The sequence below is a fragment of the Pan paniscus genome, chromosome 9 (genome assembly GCF_029289425.2).
Source record: "Pan paniscus chromosome 9, NHGRI_mPanPan1-v2.0_pri, whole genome shotgun sequence".
NCBI lineage: Eukaryota > Metazoa > Chordata > Mammalia > Primates > Hominidae > Pan > Pan paniscus.
Window position 1 is genome coordinate 109,108,339 of NC_073258.2, and position 14,877 is coordinate 109,123,215.

The following is a 14,877-nucleotide window of genomic DNA, read 5'->3' on the forward strand; positions in this document are numbered from 1 at the left end:
GTCCAACAATGATAGACTGGATTAAGAAAAAGTGGCACATATACACCATGGAATACTATGCAGCCATAAAAAATGATGAGTTCATGTCCTTTGTAGGGACATGGATGAAATTGGAAATCATCATTCTCAGTAAACTGTCGCAAGAATAAAAAACCAAACACCGCATATTCTCACTCATAGGTGGGAATTGAACAATGAGATCACATGGACACAGGAAGGGGAATATCACACTCTAGGGACTGTGGTGGGGTGGGGGGAGCGGGGAGGGATAGCATTGGGAGATATACCTAATGCTAGATGACGAGTTAGTTGGTGCAGCGCACCAGCATGGCACAGCATGGCACATGTATACATATGTAACTAACCTGCACAATGTGCACATGTACCCTAAAACATAAAGTATAATTTAAAAAAAAAAGCCAACAACAAAAAACACAAAAACAAAAAACACACCCTCCAATGCTTTGTGTATTTTACACTCATCTACCTAATCTTCCCTCCGTAAATCTGTCCGAATTTCCCAAAATCATTTGGTGTGATTGTCCCAATCTTCAAGAATAATTTCCCCAGTGATCTTACCACAGTAAGACCCTTTCTGCCTTCAGCTTTAGGAGGGTGCTTCTCAATAGCATCCTGGTTCCCAGTCCTCTGGGACATCATTTCTTTCCTCTCTTGGATTCATTTCTTTTCTTCTCTTAGATTTCATTGAGGCACAGTCACTATTTCTGAACTGATCTCCCCGCTTCCTAAGCCCCTCCTTCAGAGCACTTTAACCTGGGTATATTTCCCTTTTCTTTTCAGTGTATTTGTCTCTCCTGGCCTTCAAGATTTTATTTTCTTCCTAATGGACCATTCTCTCCTCTAAGATTTTACGTGTTCTGCTAAGGAAATATATCTCTCCCTCTAGCTCAGTGATGCTTAGCCAAGAGCAGTTTTGTCCCCTAGAGGACAGTTGGCAATGTCTGGAGGCATTTTTGGTTGTCACAATTGGGGATGGGAGATGAGGATGGTATTGGCATCTACTGGGTAGAGGCCAGGGATGCTGCTGAACACCCCAGAATGTACAAATTAGCCCCCACAGCAAAGAAATACCCCATCCAGAATGACAATAGTGCTGAGACTGAGGAACCCTGCTCTAGCTTAATCAGTCTGCATTCCTTTACTGTTTCCAACCACTTCTGTCTTGTCAGACTGAAACATAATTTTTTACTTATTCCAGTTCCTCCTTAATTCTAATATTTGCAAGTATGATTCCTGACACAAGCCCTTGGTTTTGAAGTAATTTGGATTTTTCTTCTACTTCAACCCAAGAAAACCATCTAGTCTGTATTAGAGGCCTTCATTCCTTTTCATTAGTTCATTAATAAAATATATTAATATTTTCCTTTTGTGGGTGAAACTGGCTTGGATCTCTGAAATCTAAAGCCATGTCAGTGCCCAACTTGAAGTCACATAGGAAACCTTGAACTTAACGGACAAGCTACATGTAATCAAGCTCAGTTTCTCCACAGTATTTAATGGTCCTGGAGGACACTCAAAACAGCATTAAAAAATAGAGAGATTTTGGTTCTGCTAATCTAGTACATGTCCTGAAACTAAATCTGCTAAAGGCATTTTATAGTCCCAACCTGCAGATTTACTGAGAAACTGTATACAGATAGCAGCAAAAAAGTGTTCCAACCTTGTAATACTGGAATGCCCTGTAGAATCATTCTTTGTATTGTCTCCACTTATTACTAAGATTTGTAAGCATTTGCTAAAGCCTATTTTTTTTTAAAAGTTCTGTGTTTATAAATACCAGAGCAGTTAGCTGTTCTGAACTGCCAATATCAGAAATTCCTCATGACCTCATTTTCTAAAATTTAAGACCTAAAGCCACTTGCTCTAGCCATGTCAGTTGTTTTGGTATCCTAATTCTACACCTAATATATATCTCAAGATTCCAAACGCAGCACCAAACCTTGGGTTTTGAGGAGGTTTCAACAAATTATACCTTTCTGGATCCACCCAGATTTAGAACTGAGAGAAAAAGAGCCATAGGAATAGGGTGGAGATCAGAATTTCAGATTTGTTACTGATAAAACTATTGGAGAAGACGGCTTAGGAGTGAGGTCCAAATAGGCTTGCTCGTGCTCTCCAGTTCCCACATCCCAATCTATACCTTGAGACAGCCTGGCTGAGGAAGAATTGGGCCCTACAAAGCAAATACACTAACCCAGGGTTAAGAGTAGAGAGAGAAGGAAAGAAAGTGACTAATGCTTATCTCCTTTTAATAGATTAGTTTCATCCAGTCAGGAAACACGGGTCAAGGGATGTCACCCCTAACCATGGAGGAAGAATGAATTCAGAATGAAATGAGAAGCTTGGAGCATTATGCTAGGATAGTTTCCTCAAGGAAACATGAAGTGTGCATGATGTTTGTTCCCCTCCCCCATCAACTACCACGTGACCGGCTTGTTATTTGTATGATACTGGTTCTACTGTTTCTAAGTATGTGATTAAAATGTACATTGTTCTTTTAATACATATGTTCTCTCTGTTTAGGTCCTTCTATATGATCCACTCTTTGACTGGACCATGAATCCTTTGAAAGCTTTGTATTTACAGCAGAGGCCGGAAGATGAAACTGAGCTTCACCCTACTCTGAATGCAGATGACCAAGAATGCAAACGAAATCTCAGGTGAGCAGTATTTTAAGAAGGTCCTGTTGTCAGTTGTTCAGATTTTCTTATTCCCAAGGCCTTTAAACTGTTCACCTCACTGAAACCTTTGTGTTTTTGTCCTTAGTGATATTGACCAGAGTTTCAACAAAGTAGCTGAACGCGTCTTAATGAGACTACAAGAGAAACTGAAAGGAGTGGAAGAAGGCACTGTGCTCAGTGTTGGTGGACAAGTGAATTTGCTCATACAGCAGGCCATAGACCCCAAAAATCTCAGCCGACTTTTCCCAGGATGGAAAGCTTGGGTGTGATCTTCAGTATATGAATTACCCTTGCATTCAGCCTTTAGAAATTATATTTTAGCCTTTAGTTTTAACCTGCCAACATACTTTAAGTAGGGATTAATATTTAAGTGAACTATTGTGGGTTTTTTTGAATGTTGGTTTTAATACTTGATTTAATCACCACTCAAAAATGTTTTGATGGTCTTAAGGAACATCTCTGCTCTCACTCTTTATAAATAATGGTCATTCGGGCTGGGCGCAGCGGCTCACGCCTGTAATCCCAGCACTTTGGGAGGCCGAGGTGGGCGGATCACAAGGTCAGGAGTTCGAGACCAGCCTGGCCAGTATGGTGAAACCCCGTCTCTACTAAAAATACAAAAATTAGCCGAGCATGGTGGCGGGCACCTGTAATCCCAGCTACTCGAGAGGCTGAGGCAGGAGAATCTCTTGAACCTGGGAGGTGAAGGTTGCTGTGGGCCAAAATCATGCCATTGCACTCCAGCCTGGGTGACAAGAGCGAAACTCCATCTCAAAAAAAAAAAAAAAAAACAGAAATGTATTTGGATTTTTCCTAGTAAGATCACTCAGTGTTACTAAATAATGAAGTTGTTATGGAGAACAAATATCAAAGACACAGTTAGTGTAGTTACTATTTTTTTAAGTGTGTATTAAAACTTCTCATTCTATTCTCTTTATCTTTTAAGCCCTTCTGTACTGTCCATGTATGTTATCTTTCTGTGATACCTTCATAGATTGCCTTCTAGTTCATGAATTCTCTTGTCAGCTGTATATAATCTCTTTTACCCTATCCATTGGGCTTCTTCTTTCAGAAATTGTTTTTCATTTCTAATTATGCATCATTTTTCAGATCTCTGTTTCTTGATGTCATTTTTAATGTTTTTTATGTCACTAATTATTTTAAATGTCTGTACTTGATAGACACTGTAATAGTTCTATTAAATTTAGTTCCTGCTGTTTATATCTGTTGATTTTTGTATTTGATAGGCTGTTCATCCAGTTTTGTCTTTTTGAAAAGTGAGTTTATTTTCAGCAAGGCTTTATCTATGGGAATCTTGAGTGTCTGTTTATGTCATATTCCCAGGGCTGTTGCTGACACAAGCCCATTCTTATTTTAATTTCTTGGCTTTAGGGTTTTCATACCTGAAGTGTAGCATAAATTACTGATAGGAGATTTCCCAGGCCAATGCAAACACATTTCCTCCTCATCTCCCTGTGCTAGTGGGCAGAATATTTGATTGATGCCTTTTTCACTGAGAGTATAAGCTTCCATGTGTCCCACCTTTATGGCAGGGGTGGAAGGAGGTACATTTAATTCCCACTGCCTGCCTTTGGCAAGCCCTGGGTTCTTTGGTCCCCATATAGATGTCTAAGCTAAAAGCCATGGGTTAATGAGACTGGCAAATTGTTCCAGGACAGCTACAGCATCAGCTCACATATTTACCTTTCTGGTTTTTCATTCCCTTCATTTTTTTCTGAGACAGAGTCTTGCTCTGTCACCCAGGCTGGAGTGCAGTGGCATGATCTCAGCTCACCGCAACCTCTGCCTCCCGGGTTCAAGCAATTCTCCTGCCTCAGCCTCCCGAGTAGCTGGGACTACAGGCGTGTGCCAACACGCCCGGCTAATTTTTTGTATTTTTAGTAGAGACAGAGTTTCACCGTGTTAGCCAGGATGGTCTTGATCGCTTGACCTCATGATCCATCCTCCTCAGCCTCCCAAAGTGCTGGGATTACAGGTGTGAGCCACCGCGCCCGGCCTCATTCCCCTCATTTTTGACCGTAAGGATTTCCCCTTTCTTGTAAGTTCTGCTATGTATTTAAAAGAATGTTTTCTACATTTTATCCAGCATTTCTCTGTGTTCTGTTGGAAGGGAAGGGCTTAGGTATCTAGTTTGATACATAGCTAGAAGTGGAACATTTCTCTGTCCCCCAACTGTCATCATATAAGATAAACATCAGATAAAAAGCCACCTGAAAGTAAAACTACTGACTCGTGTATTAGTGAGTATAATCTCTTCTCCATCCTTAGGAAAATGTTCATCCCAGCTGCGGAGATTAACAAATGGGTGATTGAGCTTTCTCCTCGTATTTGGACCTTGAAGGTTATATAAATTTTTTTCTTATGAAGAGTTGGCATTTCTTTTTATTGCCAATGGCAGGCACTCATTCATATTTGATCTCCTCACCTTCCCCTCCCCTAAAACCAATCTCCAGAACTTTTTGGACTATAAATTTCTTGGTTTGACTTCTGGAGAACTGTTCAGAATATTACTTTGCATTTCAAATTACAAACTTACCTTGGTGTATCTTTTTCTTACAAGCTGCCTAAATGAATATTTGGTATATATTGGTAGTTTTATTACTATAGTAAATCAAGGAAATGCAGTAAACTTAAAATGTCTTTAAGAAAGCCCTGAAATCTTCATGGGTGAAATTAGAAATTATCAACTAGATAATAGTATAGATAAATGAATTTGTAGCTAATTCTTGCTAGTTGTTGCATCCAGAGAGCTTTGAATAACATCATTAATCCACTCTTTAGCCTTGCATGGTATGCTATGAGGCTCCTGTTCTGTTCAAGTATTCTAATCAATGGCTTTGAAAAGTTTATCAAATTTACGTACAGATCACAAGCCTAGGAGAAATAACTAATTCACAGATGACAGAATTAAGATTATAAAAGATTTTTTTTGGTAATTTTAGTAGAGACAGGGTTGCCATTGTATTCCAGCCTTGGCGACAGAGCAAGACTCTGCCTCAAAAAAAAAGGTTTTGGCAAGCTGGAACTCTTTCTGCAAATGACTAAGATAGAAAACTGCCAAGGACAAATGAGGAGTAGTTAGATTTTGAAAATATTAATCATAGAATATTTGTTGTATGCTAAGTCACTGACCCATATTATGTACAGCATTTCTGATCTTTACTTTGCAAGATTAGTGATACTATCCCAATACACTGCTGGAGAAATCAGAATTTGGAGAAATACGTTGTCCAAGGCAAGAAGATAGTAAATTATAAGTACAAGTGTAATGTGGACAATATCTAACTTGAAAAGATTTCAGGCGAAAAGAATCTGGGGTTTGCCAGTCAGTTGCTCAAAATGTCAATGAAAACCAAATAGTGAAGCTATCAGAGAAGCTAATAAATTATAGACTGCTTGAACAGTTGTGTCCAGATTAAGGGAGATAATAGCTCTCCCACCCTACTTTGTGCAGGTCATACCTCCCCAAAGTGTTTACCTAATCAGTAGGTTCACAAACTCTTGGTCATTATAGTATATGCCTAAAATGTATGCACTTAGGAATGCTAAAAATTTAAATATGGTCTAAAGCAAATAAAAGCAAAGAGGAAAAACTTTGGACATCTTAAAGACTAGAATAGTCTTTTAAAAAGAAAGCCAGTATATTGGTTTGAAATATAGAGATGTGTCCCAATTTCAAGTATTTTAATTGCACCTTAATGAAATTATCTATTTTCTATAGATTTTGGTACTATTGAATGTATTACTTTACTGTTACCTGAATTTATTATAAAGTGTTTTTGAATAAATAATTCTAAAAGCATATACTAAGACTCATTCACTTTATTCAAATATTTGTGTGTTCTGTGTGCCAGGCATGGGACTCATTCTAAGGAGAAAGCAGTGAGCAAGGCAGGCATAGTCTGCCTATATAAAGCTCCCAATCTGAGGAGGATAGGCAACTGACCACGCAGTGTGAACCGGGGAGCCTATTGCACAACCAGTCTGATAATGCTGCATCTCAGTCTAAATATCCTAGTAGTGTTTCTTAGTCGCCTCCTGACAAAAAGGCAAATATGAATGTTCTTTCTTTGGGCCTAGAAAGTGATCTAGTTGACATTTCTAGCCTAAAAGATCTGTACTAGAATATGACAAGTGCAAAGATCCTGGTATCCTAAATGCAAAGTTTTTTACCTGTTTATCATATTTTTAAAATAAATTCAGTCCTCTGGAGTTTTAGGCTCTTTTGCCTAGATTTTAACAAAATGCATTTTGCATAAATATAGTGGAGTCAAAGTTTCCACAAAGATTATAATGACTCAGAATTTGGTAAGTAAGGAGATCTCATAATAGACATTATCCTCTGAAAAATCCCTTTGCCATTAAAAGTACAGCATACACAGTTTTATGTACAACAGTATGTAGAAATATATACTTTCATTGTGTATGATCCAAAAGCAGTGGTTCTTAACCAGGGGTGATTTTGCTGCCTCACTTGATATTTTCAAAATAAAGTTATTGTTATTTTGATGGGAACAAAATGGTATGTCTCATTTTAATTTGTACCTCACTAATTACTAGGGAGATTAAACGTTTTAGTATACACTTGTTAGTCAGTATGATTTTCTCTGATGAACTGCCTGTACGTATTCTTTGCTGATATTTCTACTGATCCTTTGTTGGTTACGTAACATCTTAGCTAATATCTTTTCCAATTCTGTAGCTTGTCTCTTCATTCTCTTAATGGAGTTTTTTTGGTTGACAGACATTTTATTAGTGTTTTCATTAAGGTTAAATCTTTCAGGTAGGGATTTTCCCTTGTTCCTAATGTCACTCAGTTAAGTTTTAGTTTTCCTTGCAGAGATCTTGTATAGTTTTACTATGTTTATTCCTAAGCACTTTATTTTTTTAAATGTTCTTATAAAGGACATTTTTTTCATAAGTTTTTCCTAATTATTACTGTTAGAATTAAAATTAGTTTTTACATATTGATTTTTCTATCCAGTAACCACAGTAAGCTCTTTTAATTCTTTCTAGAAATATACCTGGATTCTTTTGGATTTTCTATGTATATAGTCATATCATCTATGAGTAATGTTTGGATTTTCTATGTATATAATCATATCATCTATGAATAATGTCAGAAATGGAATTGTTAGATCATATTCCAATCTATACTGTTTGCTTTTTTTTTTTTTCCTTGCCTCATTTTACTGGCTAGGACCTCTCTTTAGCACAATCATCAGTAGAATATTGGGACATTCCAGTCCTGTGCCTCATCTCAAAGATAAAAGTGTTAGTGTTTACCTTTAAATTTACTGTTTGCTGCAGGGTTTTTTTTTTTTTTTTAATGTGTGTATTTCCCTTATCAGATTAAAGAAGTTCCTTTCTGTCCCTAGGCTGCTGTGAGGTTTTATTACAGATGGTGAATTTTAGCAGTTTATCTGCATTTATTGATGATTATTATTTTCCTTGAATCTGTTAATGTAGTGAACTACACTGTTTGATTTTCTAAGGTTAAATCATCTTATACTCCTAGTATAACCTCAACTGATCCATTTTATCTATTGCTTTATTTTGCTTGCAAACATTTTGGTTAGTGTTTCCAAGTGGGATTTCCTTTCCAGCATTTCTTGAGAAACTTTTTGTTTTCCCAAATTTTGAATCCCAAGAAAAATCAGTAACAAAATCAGGAAAATAGGAAAGATATTATAATTCTCCGGTGAGAATTAAAGCTTAGCAATCAACATAGACACATTGCTGATTTGAAGGAATCCAGCAACACAAACAGCACTGAACACTGAGACATAGTATTAAAGGTTAAGGTCAGTATTACCATACTGGGACAGAAACATAGGAGAGAAGTGGTCATGATCTTGCTTATTAGTTCTTGCCATGATATAAGTGTGTGTTCATAGCTGGTATACTACTAATGGTGAGTCACTTAAAAACACCCACACACACACAACAAAATTTGCCATCTCGTTTTTAAGTATACAGTTCAGCAGCGATAAAATACATTTCCAGTGGTGTGCAACCAACCTCCAGCACTTCTTTAACCTTACAAAACTAAAATTCTATACCCATTAAACAACTCCCCACTCCTCTATTCAACCAGCCCCTGGGAACTACTGTTCTACCTTTTGTCTCTCTGCATTTGACATTCAAGGTACTGTACCTTTTATAAGTAGAATCATGCAATATTTGTCTCTTTGTGACTAGCTTATTTCACTTAGCATAATGTCCTCAAGGTTCGTCTATGTTGTAATATATTGCAGAATTTCCTTCCTTTTTAAGGCTGAATAATATTCCATTGTGTATGTGTATATACTGTATATATTTTATTTATCCATTCATCCATCAGTGGATACTAGAGTTGTCTCTACCCTTTGACTATTGTGAATATTGTCACTATTTACATGGGTATACAAATATGTCTTCAGAACTCTTTTTTCTTTATACCCAGAAATGGAATTGTTGGATCATATAGTCATTCTATTTTTAACTTTTTAAGGAACCACCATACTGCTTTTCCACAGTGGCTGAAACATTTTACAACTCCACCATCAGTGCACAAGGGTTGCAATTTCTCAACATCCTTATCAACACTTATTTTCTGTTTTTATGTTTGAGTAGCAGACATAATGGGTGTGGGTGACTCTTACAAGTAGAAGCATTGTATATTTTACACAAATCCTATAAATGGTATTCTAAGTTTTAGAAACAAAAAATGTCCTTCAATTGACGGTTTCAAAACCTGATTCTGTGTATTGTTGTTAACCTTGTTAGGAGATCGTAACGTTAGGTTACTTGAAAACTACCCAAAATGTTCCCTACTGTAGTGTTTGAATATTTAATATAAACTTCTAACTCTTTGTAACACTAAATTTTATTCATTCATTCATTCATTCATTCATTCTGAGATGGAGTCCTGCTCTGTCACCCAGCTGGAGTGCAGCAGCACAATCTCGGCTCACTGCAACCTCTGCCTCCCAGGTTCAAGCGATTCCCCTGCCTCAGCCTCCCAAGTAGCTGGGACTACAGGTGCCCACCACCATGTCCAGCTAATTTTTGTATTTTTCATAGAGACAGGGTTTCACCATGTTGGCCAGGCTGGTCTCAAACTCCTGACCTCAGTGATCTGCCCGCCTCAGCACCCCAAAGTGCTGGGATTACAGGCGTGAGGCACTGTGCCTGGCCAATAATTCTTATTTCTTAAACAGTGTTTTTAGATTTCCATGATGATGAGAGTTGCAAAGGTTTTAAGAGAGAAAAAGGAAATTAGCTGTTTGCCAGATTTATTTTAAATCATTGCAGTGTAAAGCATCATGGACAAGTGGACTTCACAGGCATTTCAAAGATGAAAAGGACAAAAACACAGAAAATAATTGTGGTAAGTCTGTGCCATCTATGAAATAATACCAATTCTACAAAAACTCTTCATAATATTAGAATAACCCATTTTATGAAGCCAGCATACTCAAAACCAGACACAGAATTACAAGAAAGATGCCAGGCACACATCTGTAATCCCAGCACTTTGGGAGGCCAAGGTGGCAAATCACTTTTAAGTCAGGAGTTTGAGACCCTGGCCAATATGGTGAAACCCCATCTCTACCAAAGATTAAAAAAAAAAAATTAGCTGGGTGTGGTGGCACATGCTTGTAATCCCAGCTACTCAGGTGGCTGAGGCACAAGAAACACTTGAACCCAAGAGGCAGAGGTTGCAGTGGGCCGAGACGTACCACTGCACTCCAGCCTCGGTGACAGAGTGAGACTGTCTCAAAAAAAAAAAAATTAAAAGAAAGAAAACTAAAGACCAATATCCTCCATGAACATTGATGTAAAAATCCTCACAAAATATTAGCAAATCAATTCTATCAATATAAGAAAGAGGTAAATCATGACCAAATGGCATTATTCCAGATTGACTCAATCAATGTAACTAAATAAACCATATGATCATGCCAATAGTGCAGAAAAAGCTTGTGAGAAAATTCAGTACTCATTCATGATAAAACTCATCAAACTAGGAATAAAAGATATCTGACAAAGGACATCTGTGAAAAACTTACAGCTCACGTCATATTTAATGATGAAAACCTTGGTTATCTCCAAAGATCAGGAACAAGGCAAGGATGCCACTCTTACCACTTCTATCCCACATTGCACTGGAGTTCCTAGCCATGCAGTAATGTAAATAGAAAGCAATAAAAGACATACCGTTTGAAAAGGAAGAAGTGGGAGGAGCCAAGATGGCCAAATAGGAACAGCTCCAGTCTACAGCTCCCAGTGTGAGCGATGCAGAAGACAGGTGATTTCTGCATTTCCATCTGAGATACTGGGATCATCTCACTAGGGAGTGCCAGACAGTAGGCGCAGGACAGTGGGTGCAGCGCACTGTGCGCCAGCCGAAGCAGAGCGTGGCATTGCATCACTCGGGAAGTGCAAGTGGTCCGGGAGTTCCCTTTCCTGGTCAAGGAAAGGGGTGACAGACAGCACCTGGAAAATCAGGCCACACCCACCCGAATACTGCGCTTTTCCGACGGGCTTAGGAAATGGTGCACCAGGAGATTATATCCCACACCTGGCTCGGAGGGTCCTACGCCCACGGAGTCTTGCTGATTGCTAGCACAGCAGTCTGAGATCAAACTGCAAGGCGGCAGCGAGGCTGGCGGAGGGGCACCCGCCATTGCCCAGGCTCGCTTAGGTAAACAAAGCAGCCAGGAAGCTCCAACTGGGTGGAGCCCACCACAGCTCAAGGAGGCCTGCCTGCCTCTGTAGGCTCAGAAACCTCTGCAGACTTAAATGTCCCTGTCTGACAGCTTTGAGGAGAGCAGTGGTTCTCCCAGCACGCAGTTTGAGATCTGAGAACAGGCAGACTGCCTCCTCAAGTAGGTCCCTGACCCCTGACCCCTGAGCAGCCTAACCGGGAGGCACCCCCCAGTGAGGCAGACTGATACCTCACATGGCCGGGTACTCCTCTGAGACAAAACTTCCAGAGGAACGATCAGATAGCAGCATTCGCAGTTCATGAAAATCCGTGGTTCTGCAGACACCGCTGCTGATACCCAGGCAAACAGGATCTGGAGTGGACCTCTAGCAAACTCCAACAGACCTGCAGCTGAGGGTCCTGTCTGTTAGAAGGAAAACTAACAAACAGAAAGGACATCCACACCAAAAACCCATCTGTACATCACCATCATCAAAGACCAAAAGTAGATAAAACCACAAAGATGGGGAAAAAACAGAGCAGAAAAACTGGAAACTCTAAAAAGCAGAGCACCTCTCCTCCTCCAAAGGAACGCAGTTCCTCACCAGCAACGGAACAAAGCTGGATGGAGAATGACTTTGACGAGCTGAGAGAAGAAGGCTTCAGACGATCAAACTACTCCGAGCTACAGGAGGAAATTCAAACCAAAGGCAAAGAAGTTCAAAACTTTGAAAAAAATTTAGACAAATGTATAACTAGAATAACCAATACAGAGAAGTGCTTAAAGGAGCTGATGGAGCTGAAAGCCAAGGCTCGAAAACTACGTGAAGAATGCAGAAGCCTCAGGAGTCGATGCGATCAACTGGAAGAAAGGATATCAGTGATGGAAGATGAAATGAATGAAATGAAGCGAGAAGTGAAGTTTAGAGAAAAAAGAATAAAAAGAAACGAACAAAGCCTCCAAGAAATATGGGACTATGTGAAAAGACCAAATCTACGTCTGATTGGTGTACCTGAAAGTGACGGGGAGAATGGAACCAAGATGGAAAACACTCTGCAGGATATTATCCAGGAGAACTTCCCCAATCTAGCAAGGCAGGCCAACATTCAGATTCAGGAAATACAGAGAACGCCACAAAGATACTCCTCGAGAAGAGCAACTCCAAGACACCTAATTGTCAGATTCACCAAAGTTGAAATGAAGGAAAAAATGTTAAGGGCAGCCAGAGAGAAAGGTCGGGTTACCCACAAAGGGAAGCCCATCAGACTAACAGCGGATCTCTCGGCAGAAACCCTACAAGCCAGAAGAGAGTGGGGGCCAATATTCAACATTCTTAAAGAAAAGAATTTTCAACTCAGAATTTCATATCCAGCCACACTAAGCTTCATCAGTGAAGGAGAAATAAAATACTTTACAGACAAGCAAATGCTGAGAGATTTTGTCACCACCAGGCCTGCCCTAAAAGAGCTCCTGAAGGAAGCACTAAACATGGAAAGGAACAACCGGTACCAGCCTCTGCAAAATCGTGCCAAAATGTAAAGACCATCGAGACTAGGAAGAAACTGCATCAACTAACGAGCAAAATAACCAGCTAACATCATAATGACAGGATCAAATTCACACATAACAATATTAAATTTAAATGTAAATGGACTAAATGCTCCAATTAAAAGACACAGACTGGCAAATTGGATAAAGAGTCAAGACCTATCAGTGTGCTGTATTCAGGAAACCCATCTCACGTGCAGAGACACACATAGGCTCAAAATAAAAGGATGGAGGAAGATCTACCAAGCAAATGGAAAACAAAAAAAGGCAGGGGTTGCAATCCTAGTCTCTGATAAAACAGACTTTAAACCAACAAAGATCAAAAGAGACAAAGAAGGCCATTACATAATGGTAAAGGGATCAATTCAACAAGAAGAGCTAACTATCCTAAATATATATGCACCCAATACAGGAGCACCAAGATTCATAAAGCAAGTCCTGAGTGACCTACAAAGAGACTTAGACTCCCACACAATAATAATGGGAGACTTTAACACCCCACTGTCAACATTAGACAGATCAACGAGACAGAAAGTCAACAAGGATACCCAGGAATTGAACTCAGCTCTGCATCAAGCGGACCTAATAGACATCTACAGAACTCTCCACCCCAAATCAACAGAATATACATTTTTTTCAGCACCACACCACACCTATTCCAAAATTGACCCCATAGTTGGAAGTAAAGCACTCCTCAGCAAATGTAAAAGAACAGAAATTATAACAAACTGTCTCTCAGACCACAGTGCAATCAAACTAGAACTCAGGATTAAGAAACTCACTCAAAACCGCTCAACTACATGGAAACCGAACAACCTGCTCCTGAATGACTACTGGGTACATAACAAAATGAAGGCAGAAATAAAGATGTTCTTTGAAACCAACGAGAACAAAGACACAACATACCAGAATGTCTGGGACACATTCAAAGCAGTGTGTAGAGGGAAATTTATAGCACTAAATGCCCACAAGAGAAAGCAGCAGGAAAGATCCAAAACTGACACCCTAACACCACAATTAAAAGAACTAGAAAAGCAAGAGCAAACACATTCAAAAGCTAGCAGAAGGCAAGAAATAACTAAAATCAGAGCAGAACTGAAGGAAATAGAGACACAAAAAACCCTTCAAAAAATTAATGAATCCAGGAGCTGGTTTTTTGAAAGGTTCAACAAAATTGATAGACCACTAGCAAGACTAATAAAGAAAAAAAGAGAGAAGAATCAAATAGACACAATCAAAAATGATAAAGGGGATATCACCACCAATCCCACAGAAATACAAACTACCATCAGAGAATACTACAAACACCTCTATGCAAATAAACTAGAAAATCTAGAAGAAATGGATAAATTCCTCGACACATACACTCTCCCAAGACTAAACCAGGAAGAAGTTGAATCTCTGAATAGACCAATAACAGGAGCTGAAATTGTGGCAATAATCAATAGCTTACCAACAAAAAAGAGTCCAGGACCAGATGGATTCACAGCCGAATTCTACCAGAGGTACAAGGAGGAACTGGTACCATTCCTTCTGAAACTATTCCAATCAATAGAAAAAGAGGGAATCCTCCCTAACTCATTTTATGAGGCCAGCATCATCCTGATACCAAAGCCAGGCAGAGACACAACCAAAAAAGAGAATGTTAGACCAATATCCTTGATGAACATTGATGCAAAAATCCTCAATAAAATACTGGCAAACTGAATCCAGCAGCACATCAAAAAGCCTATCCACCATGATCAAGCGGGCTTCATCCCTGGGATGCAAGGCTGGTTCAATATACGCAAATCAATAAATGTAATCCAGCATATAAACACAGCCAAAGACAAAAACCACATGATTATCTCAATAGATGCAGAAAAGGCCTTGGACAAAATTCAACAACCCTTCATGCTAAAAACTCTCAATAA

General features: G+C 39.1%; 2 protein-coding genes across 10 annotated transcripts in view; one reads left to right on the top strand and one right to left on the bottom strand.

The window, feature by feature from the left end:
• The window catches only part of ATM (ATM serine/threonine kinase), a 146,784-nt gene extending 140,257 nt beyond the window's left edge, over positions 1–6,527 (top strand). For both annotated transcript variants that reach the window (XM_057299233.2, XM_055094794.2), the window contains 2 exons: positions 2,545–2,681; positions 2,788–6,527. In XM_057299233.2, coding sequence (XP_057155216.1) covers positions 2,545–2,681; positions 2,788–2,971 — 321 coding nt within the window. In that variant the 3' untranslated portion in view covers positions 2,972–6,527. The remainder of the gene's footprint in view (positions 1–2,544; positions 2,682–2,787) is intronic.
• C9H11orf65 (chromosome 9 C11orf65 homolog) overlaps positions 1–14,877 on the bottom strand; it is a 156,931-nt gene that overhangs the window by 54,619 nt on the left and 87,435 nt on the right. The window lies entirely within an intron of this gene.